At 35.4% G+C, this 18,727-nt stretch overlaps 1 protein-coding gene across 1 annotated transcript in view; it reads left to right on the plus strand.

Annotated features, from left to right (window-relative positions):
- LOC138696158 (PR domain zinc finger protein 15-like) overlaps nt 1–18,727 on the plus strand; it is a 150,845-nt gene that overhangs the window by 65,394 nt on the left and 66,724 nt on the right. The window contains exons 13-14 of the mRNA XM_069820732.1: nt 9,020–9,205; nt 15,018–15,339. Coding sequence (XP_069676833.1) covers nt 9,020–9,205; nt 15,018–15,339 — 508 coding nt within the window. The remainder of the gene's footprint in view (nt 1–9,019; nt 9,206–15,017; nt 15,340–18,727) is intronic.

Genomic DNA, 18,727 nt, shown 5'->3' on the forward strand with positions numbered 1-18,727 from the left:
AATTACAAAAAATTTTTTAAAGATATCGTTAGATAGCTTACAAAATAGGTTATTAAGATACTATAATTCAGTGCAGCTTTGAAAATTGTGTTTAAAGAAATTAAAAAATATAGTTTAAAAAACGCCATTACATAAAATCGATCGAATACTTCAATTCACATAAAAAAATAAATGACAATTTACAGAGCATTTTCATTAGGGTGTCAAATTGTCATAATGGGATCGTCAAAAATAAGGAAGTTATAAATTAAAACAACTCGCTGTGTAAAGGGTGATCTATGCCGCTGCGCCATGCGCCATCACTGCTGCTGGTCACTGCGAGAAGCGTTTCCGTGTTGACGACCGGTGCGCATCACACATCTGATTTCTACTAGTTTCAGTACTTCTGATGAATCAGAATAGGGTTTTATTGCTAACTTTCCATTAACTGGAACCACACAGTGAACACTTCTTGTTCTGGGAACAGTCTTGAGGCCGGCAAATCTTTGAGGATTTAGATTTTGTAACTACAGTAGAACTTGGTTATAGTGACCTTGTTTTGTGCGACACCTTGCCTATAACGTCAAATATTCTATGGTCCCAACAAATTCCCCATAAGACATATGCTTTCCTACCTTGCTTAATACGACAAACGCATATGCGTCTACCTCGCATATAACGTCATTTTCAACCTCAGTTTGGAATAAGATTTTCTAAGAACCAAAGTATTTTAAGAAATATTTTGTTGAAATCCGACCCTGACAAATTCTTTACAGTCTCCTTCTGCCATTGACCTCTGGAATGCAGGCGGATTCCCCCACGCCATTGTATCCTGCCCGAATTCATGTGGTATTAGATCAGTTTCGACAGGACGTTTTCACTAAGTGCATGCATTTAACGCAGTGTGGCCACTTAAAGAAGTGAGTGATGCTTTAGAAGTAATTAGAATTATGAACATGTTTTATGAAGCTAGGGAAGGTAGCAGTGAAATTGTAACTGAAATTATGAACATTGAACGTAATTTAGCCCTAGAAAGTGTGTATTGGGCAATTAGAAGACAACAGAGAAAAAAACTGATTACTTGACTTCTAAGTAAAGTAGTTTGGTGAGTACTGAACAAACGTTTTTAATACAGAATACTGTATTTATAATTGTAGGCCTACGTGTATTTTATTATGTTCATTGTATGTATGTATGTCAATACATAAATCTAAAAGAAGTCTAATTAAGTTTGTTATTTATCATTTTCCACCTCACTAGATTGATAATGTGAATCTCGGTTACTACGACACTCGTGTATAACAACATAATTTTTAAGGTCCCTTGGATGTCGTTATAACCAAGTTCTACTGTACTTCTTCATGCTTTTCAATGGATGTGAATGATACAATAATTGCCTGTATATTGCATTTGGCCAACCATACAGTCCTTTAGGAGTGAAATTAGAGTTCCTGGCTTTTGCAGTGAGTCGCTTGATTGTACCCCTTACACTGTCACTGGGCCCTTTATCGTGACTAGTTCCAAAAAAGTGCCACTCCGCAGGTATTTGAAAATTGTGTTCATGATTGAGTAGATTAACGGAGTTTTTTCGTTCTTGTATTCGCTAGCTGCTCTGTCACTGAAATAATATATTTTGGATATTTCCGTATGTGTTTGTTTCAGATGTTCTATAATTTTTCTTTAAAAACATGAACTGTTGCACTATCGTGAACTAAGCATTCCGAAATTACTGACAAACAAAGGTTCTCTAAATTACCACCAACTGAATTTGTGTAATATATTGTGAATAGGTGTAGTGTTGCTTGAGAAGTACTCCAGTGATAACCTTGTGTAGCATCCTGAATAATGAAACTGTAATTCTCTGAAAAATCACCAATGATAATGAACTCACCGGGCTTTATTTCATTTTTCAGCTACTTTAAATAATTTGCTTGGGTCTTTGCAATGAAGTTGTGTACAGTATCGTGAATTTTTTTTAAGCCAACCAATGAAGTTATTAATGAAATTTACACAGTCACTTTTCACTAAAATCATATTGACCCTGTCAGTTGTCGTCCATTCCTTGTACTAAATTTCTCTGTAACAATGACGTCAATATTTCTGATAGATTTCTGATAGATACATTTATAGTTCCTTACATTCAAGAGCATATGCTTCTTCACTTGTTGAATTTCCCGCCTCTGTAAACATTCTTCTTCGCTTGTTGATTTGTCGACCTTACTTTTAGTCCCAGCAACTTCACTAATTATTTCAATTTTTTAAATCTTATGGAAAAAGCGTTCTCTAATAGCATCACCTACCACTAAATGCGGGACCTTTTTACACATGCTACTTGTCACTTTTCTTTTACAGACTTGTGACGAATGTTTTTAAAGTCCGAAAGTATTGCAACACCACAGATGACTCCAACGTTTCGTCTTTAATTTAGGCATATTGAACACTTACAACTTTTAGTGACAGAACTGATCAAAATCGCCGTCTAAACTGAAGGGAAAAAGTTACAATGACAGAACAGAACAAAATCACTCTCTAAACTGAAGGGAAAAAGTTGCGCTGAGATTATGACAGGAAAAAAAAAAAAAAAACAAACTCTCATGTGAAATCTATTAGCGTACCGTTGAGCGGATGTCGCAACATCTGGCATTTGTCATATCGATCACTAAGCACGCATGTGGGTGTCTAGTATGAGTGCATGATGTAATACACTGCACGCGACTTTGATCCTTAATGGCAACATTTGCAATTCTGTTTTATTTAATATTTCCCAAAGTATTAGAGATCCCATCATAAAATTTTTGTAATATCTCACCGTAAAAAAAAAGAGCATAGTAAAAAAAAATATTCGATTTGAAAATATTAACATTTCTTTATTTTACTAAGTTTTAATACATGCTCGAAGTAAAAATCCATAATAACTCAAGAGTAAGTTTAAATATATAGAGCCATCATTGTATTGGCACAATTTTTACGTTGATATAATGAAGCATGTCATTTTAATAATATTTTTAACAATAGTCTACATATCAACTCCCCGAATATTTCACCCTTCATTACTTTTCAACCACTGGTGAGATGAAGTTCTTATTAGGCCATTTAACTATTTATTATTATGACATTCATTTACTAGAATATTGAAAAAATCCAGAACTTGACGTTACAAATTTTAAAATTTTGAATGGAATGACCCATATGGTATGTGCAGTTTTTCTGTTACCAGTGTCTGGGAGGCACCTAATGAAATGTTTAGCATCTTTGACTGGTTTGTTAATTCAAATCTAGCTTTCAGGTATAGCTTCGTGTGGAGCAAATTTGAATAATTTCAAGGGAACATTGTTCTGGAGGGTGGGTATCGACCCCGGGATCTTTTGCAAATGCACCAACACTCTTACCAACTGAGCTACCCAGGAACTCTACCAAATACCGACTCAATCTTTCCCTTTGTATCCACAGACCTCAACGTGAACTGACAACCGTCAAGCAACCAACCAACATTGAGTGCACACAAACTCTGTGTGACTTGAATTATGGTTTTCTGTCAAGGTCCGTGGACGGTCGGTCGCTGTCGCTCTCACAGGTCCCTTTATAACAGCGTTTAAAGGGACAGTCAAGAGGGTTGTAAATCTGTGACGTCACCACGGGAACACTATACTGTAGGCCTACTCATTTTCAATCCTCGGCTTGCACTTTCTAGCGATAACCAAGTGATTTAAACATCTATATTTATATATTTGTTAGGGCCACATGTGTACTGGAGGAATAAAGGCTTAGGGGTATAACTCCCACTACAATATCTCTTTTTTTTTAATTCAGTGATGGTTTACTTTCCAAATTCTTAGCAATATAAAAACTATTATGAATGCTTCATTGTACTTGCTTTTGTATCTCTAACCTTTGTAGAATATTTCAGTCCAATTTTAAAGAAAGTTATTAACGAATACGCATTGTACAATATATTTAGTTTATTTTACACTTCAATTTCTGTTTCCGAGCCTCAAAATGTTATCCATTTTGAATCTGGCGTACACCACTTTTAACACTTGTATATAATTAATTGATGAACTAGTGGATTTACTCGTGTTAAATATGTAATATTTGTCCGGCCGGACAAATATTACACATTTAACACGAGTAAGTCCACTAGTTCATCAGTTAATCAAAATATTAGTTAGGCGTATATTAAAGTACTATTCAATAAATAAAAACTACACATGTGAATGACAGAATTTACATTATGCATGCAAAATGTATTAAATTTCCCTTAATAACACTGGAGTAGAGTGTGCATTAAAACTAATTAATAATAATTATTTTTATACAGGATCGCTAAATAAATACTTCGTAAATTAACCCATTTCAGTGAAGTGGTTGAGGAGGGATTTCAATACCAGCGGGGAATGAAAGTATCCCAATTTTAACACTGATTTTACAAATAGAACAGTTTATTTTAAGAATGTTTCACAAAATTTAAACTGACTCACCTTATCTTGTGAAGGACGCGATGTCCTGTTTCCTTCTATTTAGGTAACGAATTCTAAAAGATGTCCGTGCTCTACTAAATAACTTCAATAATTCCGGATCTTCATTTGGAAGCTTTTTCCTCAAAAGTCTAAATAAACGGCCTCTTACATTCTTTTTTCTTTTGACTGATTTTTTAATAAATTTTCTAAATATAACTTTACACTCTTCAGTAAAATTGTTGCCATCCACTGAGAAGAAAGATAAACCAGCCCACCACGTGAAACGATCTCTATCCATGCTGGAGTTTGTTGACTGGAATTCGCATCCGAAACTGCACTTTTGTTATTACATTTTCTAGGAATATAACCAGCAACATATCTGAGTGTTTCTATTTCTTTCCTTTTCATTAGACCTGTAATGTCAATTCTATCATCAATATCTACCTCTAATAGGTTTATTTCCTCTGGGATTTCGTTCATGCTTTCATGAGAAATGTCCACGAGATCCTGAAAAACTTGCTTATGTTATTATTACTTCACCTGAATCTTCTACTGGGGCACTTGTAGGGTGGGGAAGGCGACATCCTAACATTAATAGGCGCAAGCGATTTTTCACTTCGACGGGCAGAGGGTTATTATAAAAAGTCCTATCCCACGAATTTGGAAAAACAGGTTTTGAAGGGAGTCCTGATTGAGTTTCCTAGTCATTATATAGGCCTAATCAATTCCTTTTTCTTTTAAATCGCTATAGACATATAACACTTTCAAGCTCTTACTTGAGTTAAGGAAGCCATTCTGAAAAGGTAGAAGAGTATTTTTGCTTCTGACTCTCAGTTCTTTTATTGTTTCCTCCATTCTATCTAATATCTCTACTTGTTCCTTGTGGTTAATCCCGAAGACACATTTCAGTTTATTGTGTATAGGACCTTTCGGAATTCCCGAGTTCATTACATCTGTGAAGTCATTTATGACTTGAAAAAATTCATGTACTTCTTCACATTCGGGTATCAAATATTTAATCAGAGCAGCAGTGTAATGTGAAAAAAAATTCCATGGCAGGTGCAACTCTTCGGCTATCATTCTCTTGCACAGTAATGTGACCCCAATGTAATTTCGGGAAAAGTTGCAACTCCGAAGAATTGGATTTAATAATCCATCCAATTACATTTTTTTCTACTACATTGCCACATGCCATTCAATTGAAACCCACTGTTAATAAAATGGTTCCTTAACAACTTAATCAGGTGGGGCAAATCTGCAAAAACCCAAATATTTTTGTCTCAAGCAGGATTTGAAAGGCAGGTTTGATTTACATTTATTTCTAACTTATTCCACAGTCTTCCATTGCCGCCACTCAGATCAGAAACAGTTGCAATTGCTCTGAAACCTGTCGCTTCAATTTCTGATATAATTTCGAGTAGCTCTCTGTTCATTGTTTTATCGAAAGCATAATAGATGGGCTGCTTCCACTCACTTGCCAATCCTCGGATCATTACAATTTAAGCATTTCTGTGAGGACCCTCACGATCCTAACAAATGACACCATTGACATTCATCTCATCAAACAGTAACATTGATAACTTATCCATTTCACTCAAAGACAACCCCTGTTCTTTTAAAATTTTCAGTAACGGTGTAAGAATACCAGGAGAAAAGGGCAATTTTTTTGTCCAACGCTGCAGGGTAGCAACGCTTGGTAGAGCAATTCCCACCTGTGATCTCAAATGATTGTACGGCTAATGCAGGGATCATGTCTCGTTCTTCCCATCTTTGCTTCCTTTTCCCGCTAATAAGCATTTTTATTTGCCCTGGAGTGAACACTTTAGCTAATGTTTTACTTTTCCATTTACTAAGTGGTTTAAACACTTTCTTTGTCAAATTATGTTTCTAATTTAGACTCTAACTTTTCAATGTCTAATTTAAGTTTTTCATTTTCTTTACTTCTTCATTTTCTTTTTTTGAGATTCAGTTCCTCATTTTCTAATGAACAGATAAAATATAACACATCCAATGGAACGTCCCGACGCACTATTGTCTTTGCATCTAATTATTGTTCAGTTACCTCAAACAAAACCTTTTTCTGCAAGTTCTCTCTTCTACACGTTTACTTCTAGCACTGTTTATCTCACTGTTTTTCACATAGCACACTCGTAAAATCAGCGACGGTTGGGCATTTAATTTCATTCTTTTCTTTGCTGGTATGTTTAAAAGCTCGGCATTCAAATCACGCTCATAGAAATCAGATGTGAAATGTTCGGAACATCTACGCGCAGTTTCAAGATTAAATTTATCCTTTCGGTAACACTTAATCTCCAAATCTTTTGCAGCTTTGGATCAGAGGGAAACATATGATAACACTCGAGCCTTTAGTTTTCCTGCTATAATTCTGACACTCGCTCACCGCACAATTTGGCATTTTGCATTCTATAATAGTAACAATATAGGCCTATTATAAATAGCACACTAGCAAAGTCTATACCAAACTCAAAAACACACTCCGCGTTTTGTAAATTCCAGTAATTACTAATAAAGGCAGCGCAAGCCAAGGGATGACAGTGGAGTGTGTCCCCGTGGTGACGTCACAGATTTACAGCGCCTTCACTTTCTCTTTAAAGGCTGTTATGAAGGGACCTGTGAGAGCGATAGCGACAGACCGTCCATGGACCTTGGTTTTCTGTTAACAAACAGTGACGTGTATTATGCAGATCTACCTTTCAGGTATAACTCCCTGTGAAGCTTATTTGAATAATTTCAAAGTCGGTGTCTGGTAGAATTCTTAGGTAGCTCAGTTGGTAAGAGTGTTGGTGTATTTTCCAAAGGTCCCGGGTTCTATACAATTTTTCCCTTGAAATTATTCAGTTTTCTTAATGTTATTCATCTATCTTCCCTCACAGTCGAGGTAGTAGTATTAATTTCTATATCTGTAAGAACTGTGGTTGGAGTCCCAGGACTAGATAATTGCCTCCCATCTTTGAACGTTTGTTGTTGTTGTTTTCTAATGCCTGACATTTGAAAATAAAGTCATTTGACCTCTTGCACTCCAGTATTTTTCAAAGATATTCACTCTTCTTAGCTGATGTTATACCACTAGCATTCCATTGTAAGATGTTTAGTTGATTCTGTACCATTAAAGTAGTCCCCGCCCGGAGATCCGATTGGGGAACTATTTTACCTTTGGATAAGTTTACCTTAATGATACTCATTTCATATTGGAGTGGTTAAATGGCAAGTTGTAGCCGATTTAAGTGAATTCCATATTTTAATGTTTTGGTGGTTACTTAATTCACACACAACCCCCAGAATATCTGGAGAACCACACCTGCTGTTGGTCGACGGGTCCACTGTACCTAGTTGGAAGATCTTGTTGATCACCAGCTTTCCCTCCTTAAGTCACTGGAGGACGATTTTAGTGCCATAGCAGGTCAGCACTAGGAACAGAAAAGTAGAAGGGCAGGAAGGAAAGTGAAATGAACCCCTGGCCTTGAATGCTCTAATCCCGTCAGGGTCGAAGAAAGTAAGAGTTCAGTCAGAGGACTGGATAGGAATTAGGTATTGAATAGAGGAAAATTATACCAAATTCGGGTATTAACTCATCAAGCTGATCAATGCTAATTGATGAGTAGGCCCTCCTTTTAGTTCAGCTTGTAAAATTAAGCTTACTAACAGCTGCACCACGGGAAGGTAGGGATGGGACATCGGGTATTTGTCCAGGTTGGTTCCTTAAAGCCTTCAATGGGAAGGATTAATGGCTCTCCCCCCATATTAGTATCATATTATATGAACAATAGGTTTCTCAGAATTGGTATTCTCCAGGCTAAAAGACCGTGGTCTGTTGGTAATGCAACCAAACGTTTCGTCCACTACTCTGATGGACATCATGAGTGGCATGATACACAGGAACAGAGAGATCTGCTGAGTGTACCAATGACGATTGGTGTTGGGACTGGTAGCATGTCAGTATTTAAGGTGTGGGAAGGTTGTGGTTTGTCATCGCCACAGTCCACACTGGTGGCTTCAGCGACAATGATAGATGGATGGATGGATGGACAGACTTAATACCTTAATAACAATAACATATTATCATATTATACAATGCAAAAGTTTTACCATTTAATAATTATTCTTTATTAGTTTCCCTATCGATATGGACAAAAATCACAATCCTACTCGCAATAGTTACCGAATAAGAGGTTGTTAAACATTTGAGAAAAAAAAAACATTTTTTTTTTCTGAAAAACTATTAACTTTCGACCTATATGATGATATAGTTTTTTGTTACATACAACATGAGGTATTCGCTCTGAAAATCTGCAAGGCTATTTCACTTCCATCCTGTATACAAATGTGGAGTAATTGTTAGAGAATGAATGAGATGGTGACATTGTTATACTAGTATAAATTCAAAACCAGAAGATGTCAAAGAGTGCATAAAATCTAAAGGAACTTTATTCCTTTTTGGAATGGGTGTAAAATTCACTTGAATAGAGTGTTAGTTTTACATTTATCCAAAGTCTTTTGAAACAGTACTTTGTCTGTGCTCAGATCAATTGTCTACTACTACACACACCTGTCTTCCTTTGCAGAAATTTTTCCAGAAAGGGAACTTGATGAAGCATGCTTTAGTACATAACCCCCAGGCCAAAACGATATTGACTTGTGACCATTGTAACAAGAACTTCACGTCCAGAGATTATCTAGCTCAGCACATGTTGGAGCACACCCAAGGTCGTATTTATATGTGTCATCTGTGTGACAAAGGATTTGTTAAGGTAAGAGAAACTGCTGCTACTATTGTTAAAGCACTGAAATATGACAGACATCATTATTATAAATTTAAGGCATTGTGTATTGTGCAGAAGTTCCTGAAGTACATAAATAGTCTTTGAGAAAAAGAAAAAAAAATTACTCTTTGAACATACTACATCTGTTTTTAGTACTTAATCCGTAAAGTAATTTAATAATTTTATCATTAACTTCAGTAAGAAAAATATTGGATTTAACCCCTGTTCCAATAAAATGTTGATAGATTTCATTACTTCATTTTATTTCATGGATACACTGTTATACTATGAAAATTTAATAAATCTATACAAAAAAATTCAAAACATTACTAGAAATGGATGATATTAATGAAGAAACTCTTTCATCTTTATATCATAACTCACAGTAATTATATTTAATCATTTTGTCTGATTATTTCTATACAGTGGAACTTCATTGCATCGTTTCTGCTATCATCATTTTCCTGCCTTTTTCATCTGCGTTTTTTGGTTCCAGAAATAGTCCCATATTTATTTATTTATTCCAATGACAGGTACGATAACTTATCTTTGACCTAAACACAACCACAAGATTAAAACAATAAAACTGGATACAACTTAAAATTAACTCTAATAAAGTAACTAAACAAAATCCTTAAAGAACTAAGCACTAAGCAGAGCCATGAGGCTTCTCGTTTCCCAGTATCTGGCACATTCTGTCAGTGATCTTAGAGCTGGGCAGCATTGGAGATGCTGCCTATTAATCGCTTCTTGAAGGTCACAAAGAGTACAGGTTGGATTTTGATAAATACCAAAACGATGGAGATGCTGGACTAAGCAGTCATGTCCAGTTGCAAGGCAGAAATGCGCGACTGCCTATCTCCAGTATTTGTCATATGTTTTTTCTGCAATCTCATGGGAGTGGATGTTGTGGGAAACTTCTTTGATGTACAATTTTACTGTCTGGAAGGGTGTTGGTTTAGGAGATGTTTGTAAAATTTTAGTACCTTTTTTTTTGCCAAGGCATCGGCCTGCTCATTGCCAAATAAGTTGCAGTGCCTGGAGGCCCACTGTAGTACCACGATTTTGTGTTTTGCTTGTAATAGTTGTATGGCATAGTCCCATATTAATAACACTATTTTTTCCCCAGCTACATCGTTCTTCACACTGTTGTTTTATTGCATTGATCGTTGAAAAATCATGGTCCTGAAGCAATATTTTCCCGCATGGATAGTTTTATTTTACTTTGAAAGGATAAACTCTTTGCTCTCCATTATTATATTTGGACTAAGAATATACAGAAGAAGAGGGTGAACCCGAGACTGTGCCGAATTTTATGGAGAAACACTTGATATGAAATAAATTACACCACCATGATACGTAAATGATTTGTCGTCTTATTGCAACATGCGAACTCTCCACGTGTGTTTGATAGAGTCTGTTAATATGAAATTACTATGAAGGCAGGCATTGGATTCTATAAACAACTGCATTTTCATAGTACCTTATTGATGATTAGTCTGATTTTTTCACGCAAGAACGATGTGGAGATAAATAAACACTTGTTAATTATGAAATGTATTATACAGTCATTGTACCTAACGAGATTTGTCATCTTAATATTATGGTTTGTGTAGAGTCGGCCGTGCTACAGCGCAAACACCAATCTCCACAGTGAAAAGTGTTTCTGTTCATTATTTATGTTCAGTGTATTGTCGCCTCCAAAATTTGCTATATGCATTTAAAGAGATTTCTTCAAGAGAAAGAAAAAAAGCATTATGACTTTTAATTCCCTTGATTTTCAAAGTTACTTTCAGTATAATTTCAATCATGAGATAAGAAATGATGAAATTATACCGAAAATAGCTTTGAAAATCAAGGGAATTAAAGGTCATAATGCTTTTTTCTTTCTTTATCCTGAAGGTATTGGATTGGGCATAAGTTCGTAGCATTTTTTCATGAGTTTATTAAACACATCAGATATACATGAAGAAGTTAATCATCAACAATACAGTATATTCTCCTTCACTATTTACAACAGTGGAGTAGTTTTTCGATTCCACGCCTGTAGATATCGCGTGGTTTTGAGTTAAAGAAGTCGTCAAGCCATGTTCGGAGCATATTTTCATCCGGAAAGGAAGTTGCTTGAAGGTTGTTCGATTGAAAGCAATAAAGGAGAAAATCTGAGATCGCAAGATCAGGTGAATAATGTGGGTGCAGAATGACTTACCAACCCAACTCCTGGATAGTGTTATGTGTCAGGTTAGCAGAGTGCGGATGGGCATTATCATGGAGTAGTATCACTTCACACAGTCTTGTTGCTAGTTTTTCTTGATTTGCGTGTGCAAGACGTCTCAGTTGGTGGCAATAAATGTCGGCAGTGATGGTTACACCTCAGGGAAGCATTTTGTAGTACAGCACATCCTCGCAGTTCTACCAGATGCATATCATTATTTTTTGTGGATGCACACTGGCCTTTGTACAGGGAGTTGTTTTTTGTTCAGGCTCAACCATTCCTTTCTTTTTCTTATGTTAGCATAAAGACACCATTTCTCGTCACCAGTAACGATATTGGATAGGAATGTTCGATGTTGTTCATGAGCCAATCGATGAGCAAGCAAAGATACACATATGGCCACCCGCTGATTTTTGTGATTTTGGCTTAGAGCATGAGGTAACTACCTGATTTTTTAACCTTGCCCATTGAATGCAAATGTCGCACGATGGTGGAATGGTCACAGTTCATCACATTTGCCAGTTCTCGAGTACGCTGATGTGGATCATTGTGGATTAATGTGTTTAAACAGTCTTTATCAAACCCTGAATGTGGATTGTCGCTAATGTCAAAATGACCTTCCTTAAAACGAGAAAACCATTTTCTTGCTGTGCTCTCTCGATAGCATTGTCTCCATACACAGCACAAATGTTTCTGGCTGCTTTCGCCTCTCTATTGAACTCAAAAAGAAGAATATGTCGGAAATGTTCCACTTTCTCCAGTTGACACTCATTTTCTAGTGTCCACGGCTTCACTCACTATCTGCAAAAATGAAAACTTTAATAAGTAAACTCAAGCATAACAGTTGAACTTCAAATAAAAAATGACAATGCTATTAGATTTGTTAGATATTCTATGGTCAAACCAATTATTAATTTTTTTTTTCCTTCACTGTACTTAGAACATCTCCGTCTGGTTAGTCCATCTTAGAATGCCAATATCTACATCTTTTCATAGACTTGCTTGAACATTGTATCCCTTCTGGATAATTCCGTCGTTTATGCATATAATCTGTTATTAGTCACATAACATCTATAGAATTAATCAAAGTGTGGTCTTCATATTGCAAGACTATTTTAACTTACTATTAATTGTTATATATGGCATGCTGTTGTGACTTAGAGCCACACTTATATTCTCTTATAATGAGTGTACAGTTTTAATTTTGTAATGCATACAAGTGTTCACCTTATGTATATCACCTGTGTTCAATTTTGTTGTTGTTTTTTTATTGTGTTTACCACCTGAAGATGACTTTATATAAGTTGAAAATATTCGTGAAAATATAATTTTAATGTGATGTAACAGAAACTTTATTCTGTACGTATATACTTTGATAAGTTGCTGACTGAAACCATATAACCACTTCTGTTATAATTCCAACTTATCTAAAACCAAATATGATTTTCAAATTTATTCAACAATGGCTTTTTGAAAATGAAAGCATTGGATATCATTTTGTATGTTGGAACAGTGATTGCATCAAGAAGAATAACTACATTGACGAATTGACGACAGATGATGATGATGATGATGATGATTGTTATTATTATTATTATTATTATTATTATTATTATTATTATTATTATTATTATTATTATTCAATATCGTGTATACTGTGTGTTTTTTTTTTTTTTTTTTTTTTTTTTTTTTTTTTTTTTTTTGCAGTGAAGATTTATATAATTCATCATTTGCTAGTTTTGCTAAGTTGCTATGCGTGGCACACCATTTGAAAATTGTTTCCTTATTGTTATTCAACATTCCAAAGATTTGTATGAATTTTTTTTATTACGAAAATCTTTTTCATTTTCTTTTTATATATCACAGTTCATGTAATTAAAATTTAATCGTCTGAGTCTGTCCTTATAGAACCATGAGACACAGAGGAAACAAGAGATTGCCATTTCTTTTGGTTTTCATTAAATCACACTTAGTCCTTTTATGTTACAACTCCTTCTCTGTAAAGCTTCCTTTACACCTTCCTCCCATGCTGTTAAAATTTAATGCCTGTTCCAAATATTGGCTCTTTAAAGTAATTTTGCCTCGTATTGAATCCTGTCTCAAAATTCCATTGTTTTGAATTTTCCATTTCCAGTTTAAAATAATCAATAAATATTTTTAATGTATCCAGCTATTTGCTGACAACATAAAGTCCACTATAGTCCACTGTAGTCTATTCAGTTCACGAGAAATGAGGAGTATTATGATCAGTGTTCATTATAGATGCCTGTTGCTAGTAGCCAGAGTTGCGGTGTAGTCAATACTGCAGGGCTGTGTCTTCTGTAACTGGTACTGATGATTTTAATTTACTTCTTTTGTGGTTTGTGGATGGACAGTATAGAAGAATGTATTCCAGACCTTCATCATGATTATTACACCACAGACAAGTAGGATTATCAGAAAGGTGAAATCGGTGTAGATACAATTATGTGACATTGTGATCTGTTCTGTCTCTTGTTAAAAATGTTTGAATATGTCTGGGCAAGTTTTTGTACATTTCCAAGTCATTTGGTTTCTTTTGTACAGACTGTAAAATGTTTCCTTTGTCATAAGAGAGCCCTTTGTTGATCCATAGGTTTATAAAATGAGACTTTACTGAAACAAAAGCACTGGATAGAGATATCACTTAAAGAGATCTTGGTTGCAAATATGTTGCCTGTTTTGCAGTATTATCGACTTTCTTGTTTCCAGGTATACTACAATGACTAGGTATCCATTGAAATGTTATTTCCTTTTGGAGGTTTTTAGTTTACATAGTTGTTTCTGAATTGGAATAATTCTATGTGCATATAGGTTTGGTACATATTTAATTATATTAGATATAACCCCCTTGGAGTCAGTAAGGATGCAAATTAGATTTTTCAGAAATTTGAGTAACACACTGAAGAGCAGCATCAATAGCTAGCAATTCAGTGTCAAGACTGGAGGAGGATGAGCATGGTAGGAAATAACTTTCTTGATATTTTGGAATATAATACCCTGCTCCTGATGTCCCATTATTAGGATTTAGAGATCCATCTGTATAAATTTGAAGGTGATCCTTATATGTGCTGCATAGTAGTTCCATGGCATCTAACTTAATGTGTAGAGGATTATTTTTGGAATGATTTCCTGGAATTTATATGCTATGTTCTGGAATCACCCATTTCCATGGAGGAATTTCGTTCACAACTGGAGTTTTAGCAATGACTGTGTCTGTGATATAGATTGGTATTTCTTCTTTGTTTATTTTATAGAAGTTATACAGGATATTATCTGACAGTTTGAAGAACATCCCTCGTGGGTACTCACCTTGTCATGGTGAGGGGGCTTAAACTTGTTGTTTAAGCTGACAAGTAACAAAGAGGTACCCACAGAAGCTGCATTAACACCAACGCAGTCCCACTATATTTTTCACTGTTATGATACATGGAGTCCCTCAGTGTAAAATTCTATAGAGGTAGGGACTGCACTGAGAGATGCCAAGAATCGTACTAAAGTACTTATTTGGAACAGTCCAAATAATAAAGAACCTTAATAGTAAATGTTACTCTTATGTGTTTGCAGGAGCACATGTTGAAGGGACACATGAAGAAGTTTCACGGTGGACGCATATATGTGTGTCCATATTGCAATATGTCTGTCAGACATCGGAATTCTATTCGTCGTCATCTTGAGAATCGCCATCGTGAACTTTATCATGAGTGGTCAATTGCAGGATTCATAGACAGTCTTGAAGCTGATGGTAACGAAGTCCAGACAAGGACTACTCTGGTCAATAACACTGCTGTCAGAGTTCATGAACCTATGATGACAGTTCCGCAGACAGAACAACATATCACATCTGCTTCTGATGTCGATTTAGCAGAGATGGACGACCAAGCACAGGGTTTGTACAGTGTTTTCAAATTCTAGTAAATTAATTTTCAGAGAATATTTTCAAGTACAACTTCGAGAGTTTAATTGGAGTGAATTTGCTTTTTCCACTGCATGAATAGGAGCTGCTACTGCTTTGGTGTTTGACCTTTTCTTTAATTGGCTGTTCTCTTTAGAGTTAGTTGTTGATGATGTTTGGGTTCGTTTACCCGACACTCCAGTAGGTTCCTTCACCTAAAACTTTGCCATCATTGTAATTTATTCATGGTAGACCAAGAGTCCCATATTTTGAAACATTATCATTTTCAGAAGTGACAGTTAAGGTAAATAGTAGGTGTAAAAAAGTACTGAACTAAAAAAAAAATACGTTGTAGGAAAGTGAAATTAAATAATTCTAAAAGAATTATAATTAGTTAATTATAGTGGTGAGTCTGTCAAGTTAGTTCTGTGGTAGTGCATCTGCCTCTATACTAGCCGGCCCAAGTTCGATTCTGGGCAGGATCAGAGATTTTCATGTAAAATCTCTACCTCAGGACTAAGAAAGGTGGTGGTGCACAACTTCTTGTAATCACTAAATTGTGTACCAATATGTCTGGATTAAATCCCAAATGTCTCCGCAGTGCATATGAAGAGAAGGCATCTGTCACTGTTGATAATGATTCATCCGTTGGATGGGGACATTAAGCCTGGTGGCCCCCGTGGTGCTATTCGACAGAAGCAGGCTATGTGCCAGCACTGGGTTTCCCCTTCTCCCTTCCTCACCTTCATCATCATCCTCACCCATTCCCTACACTACACTTACACATATACTCACCTTATGCACAACATAACTCTTCACAGATATACATCATGTACAGCATGGCCTGCCAAAATGATGAACAAATTGAAAATGTGACACAGTTGTGCCATCTATCTGCAATATGCGGACCCGAATCACGCAAGTGAAGTGGGTAGACATTAGATACACACACAATTATGGAGACCCTACATCTCTAAAGTGAATGGTTTTACAGTTACGTACCAAGAGTATCGAGTACAGTGATGATGTTGCTCTGTGAATTGTCTGTCTGTTGGTGTGTTTTGCTTGCCTCACATATCTGTGCTGTATCTCCAGTCTGAAGCACGAAAAATTCCTTTCTTTTGCTTCTTCTTTGCTAGGTTTTTCTTAAATAGTGATTCTAAAATTTGTGGTCATTCTTTTCGACTCATTTTGCCTCAAAGGATGTAACTAGTGTTTTTGTTTTGAGGTACCTCATCAGTTATTTACAAATCAACTTTTGTCGCCAAAAAATGGATTTCTTATTATATTTTCTTTTATATAACTCATTCCCCCAAAGGTTTTGAAAATTCTACTGTCTCAGTTATTAGTTCTTTTTCATAGGTCAAGAGTTGTGACCAATGTGACCATGGATGTGATGCACATTCCCTCAGAACTGAAGTGCACTTCTTTAGGAACATATTTCAGTCTCTCATTATCCAAACATTCCAGACTGGTGATATTAAAAAGGATTTGTATGACTTAGATGAGGGTTTTTCAAAGTGTGCTCTGCGGAGCCCTAGGGCTCTGTGAGATGTCATCAAGGCCTCCACGAGCTGTTCTAGGCAACAATGGAGAAAGAAAGCAAGAAATCCAATTTAATAAAAAATATCTGGTATAAAATATCTGCACTGAGCCAGTGCAGAGGATTACTGCGCCTTTTCTTGAGATCATAGAAAATCAAGTAAAAGTGTTGAAGTAGACCATTAAATGGTGCTAGTGCTCTGATTACTGTTTCACTGCCAAATGGATGATGTCTGTCACTTGATTGTCAATTCAGCCATTTTGTAACCAAGTCTACCTTTCTTGACATTTATTTGGCTGCATATATGTTGATAATGGAGGAGTTTAACTAGTTACTTTCTATATTAGATTAGCTACTAAATTTATTGTATGCCTACATGGTTTGCTATTACCGCCATAGTATTTTTCAGTAATTATGACTCATATATTTATTTGAGGTACACATTGGCAAAACTGGCCATTCTGCTCTTTATAAGTAGGCAGGATGACTGAAAACTTCAGAGGAAATGTTTAATGAAGAAACAAAAGTTCTTATGCTTTTAAATTGCTTTATTTCAGAAATAAGAGATCTTGCCTCAGCAAAATAATATTCTTAACAGTTATATTCTTAAGTATTTGTTAGTCAATAACAGTTAAGACACATTTAAGAACATAAAAATTTATTTCATTATGTTTTACTTACTGTTTATTATTAAAAGGGCACAAGTCCATCATAAATATTTTTTTTCAAACTAAGTTTTAGATATTTTACCACTAGTTTATGTATATAAATGTAACTTTACACCTCTGTCTTCGAATAAAAAATATCTGATTACACTACAAAGTACCATTTGCAAAATAAACAGTTTTTTGCTTCTCCTGTAAAATTGACGAAAGTGGACATGTGACCATTAAAAAAATAATCGATTCAGTTATTTTGAATGATTTAGCAGCTCCAGCAGATAAATGTTGGATGGAGATCTTCCTGTATTTGAAAGAACACAACATCAGACAGAATCTGTCCTTGCTAAAGGCATAATTCATTTTTTCCTTTTCATGAAACTAATGCTTCTGTCTAAAGGATTTTCTTCCAAATGTACAAACTGGGAACATCTGAGAAATCCCATCTAAAAGTAGAAATCATTGAAGCTTTGTTAATGATGAAGTTTAATTTTTCACAGAATTGTTTGAAGTCCACCCCTGTGGAGTAACAGTTAGCATGCTGGACTGTAAAACGAGCGGGCCCGGGTTCAAATCCTGGTTGGGACAAGTTACCTGGTTGAGGTTTTTTTCCTGTGTTTTCTCTCAACCCATTAAGAGCAAATGCTGGGTAACTTTCGGCGCTGGACCCTGGACCCATTTCACTGGCATTATCACCTTCATGTCTTTTAGACCTAGATAACCACAGATGTTGATAAAGTGTCGTAAAATAAACCATTAAAAAATTGTTTGAAATTTTATGAATTTTTAAAATCTTCTTCACAATTAAATTATTAAAACTGATTGTAGTTAGTGACAAGTATGAATGTGCATGAAAATGATATGTATTGAAAGAAAGCATCTGATAAGAATATTTGGCAACGACGACGACGACGACGACGATGATGATGATGATGATGATGATGATGATGATGATGATGATGATGATGATAATAATAATAATAATAATAATAATAATACAGTAAAACTTACTTTCATCGGTTTACAAACAAAACACATTGTCAATTTTTTTTTACTTAATTACATCATCCTATATTTACTGATGGTATTCATTAAGTCCTACAAAGCCATCTTACTAGCTAAATTTAATTATTTTCATTTTCACCAAGTCTGAGGATAGAAATTTTTCAGGTAAAATATA

This window comes from Periplaneta americana, chromosome 3, assembly GCF_040183065.1.
Source record: "Periplaneta americana isolate PAMFEO1 chromosome 3, P.americana_PAMFEO1_priV1, whole genome shotgun sequence".
Lineage (NCBI taxonomy): Eukaryota > Metazoa > Arthropoda > Insecta > Blattodea > Blattidae > Periplaneta > Periplaneta americana.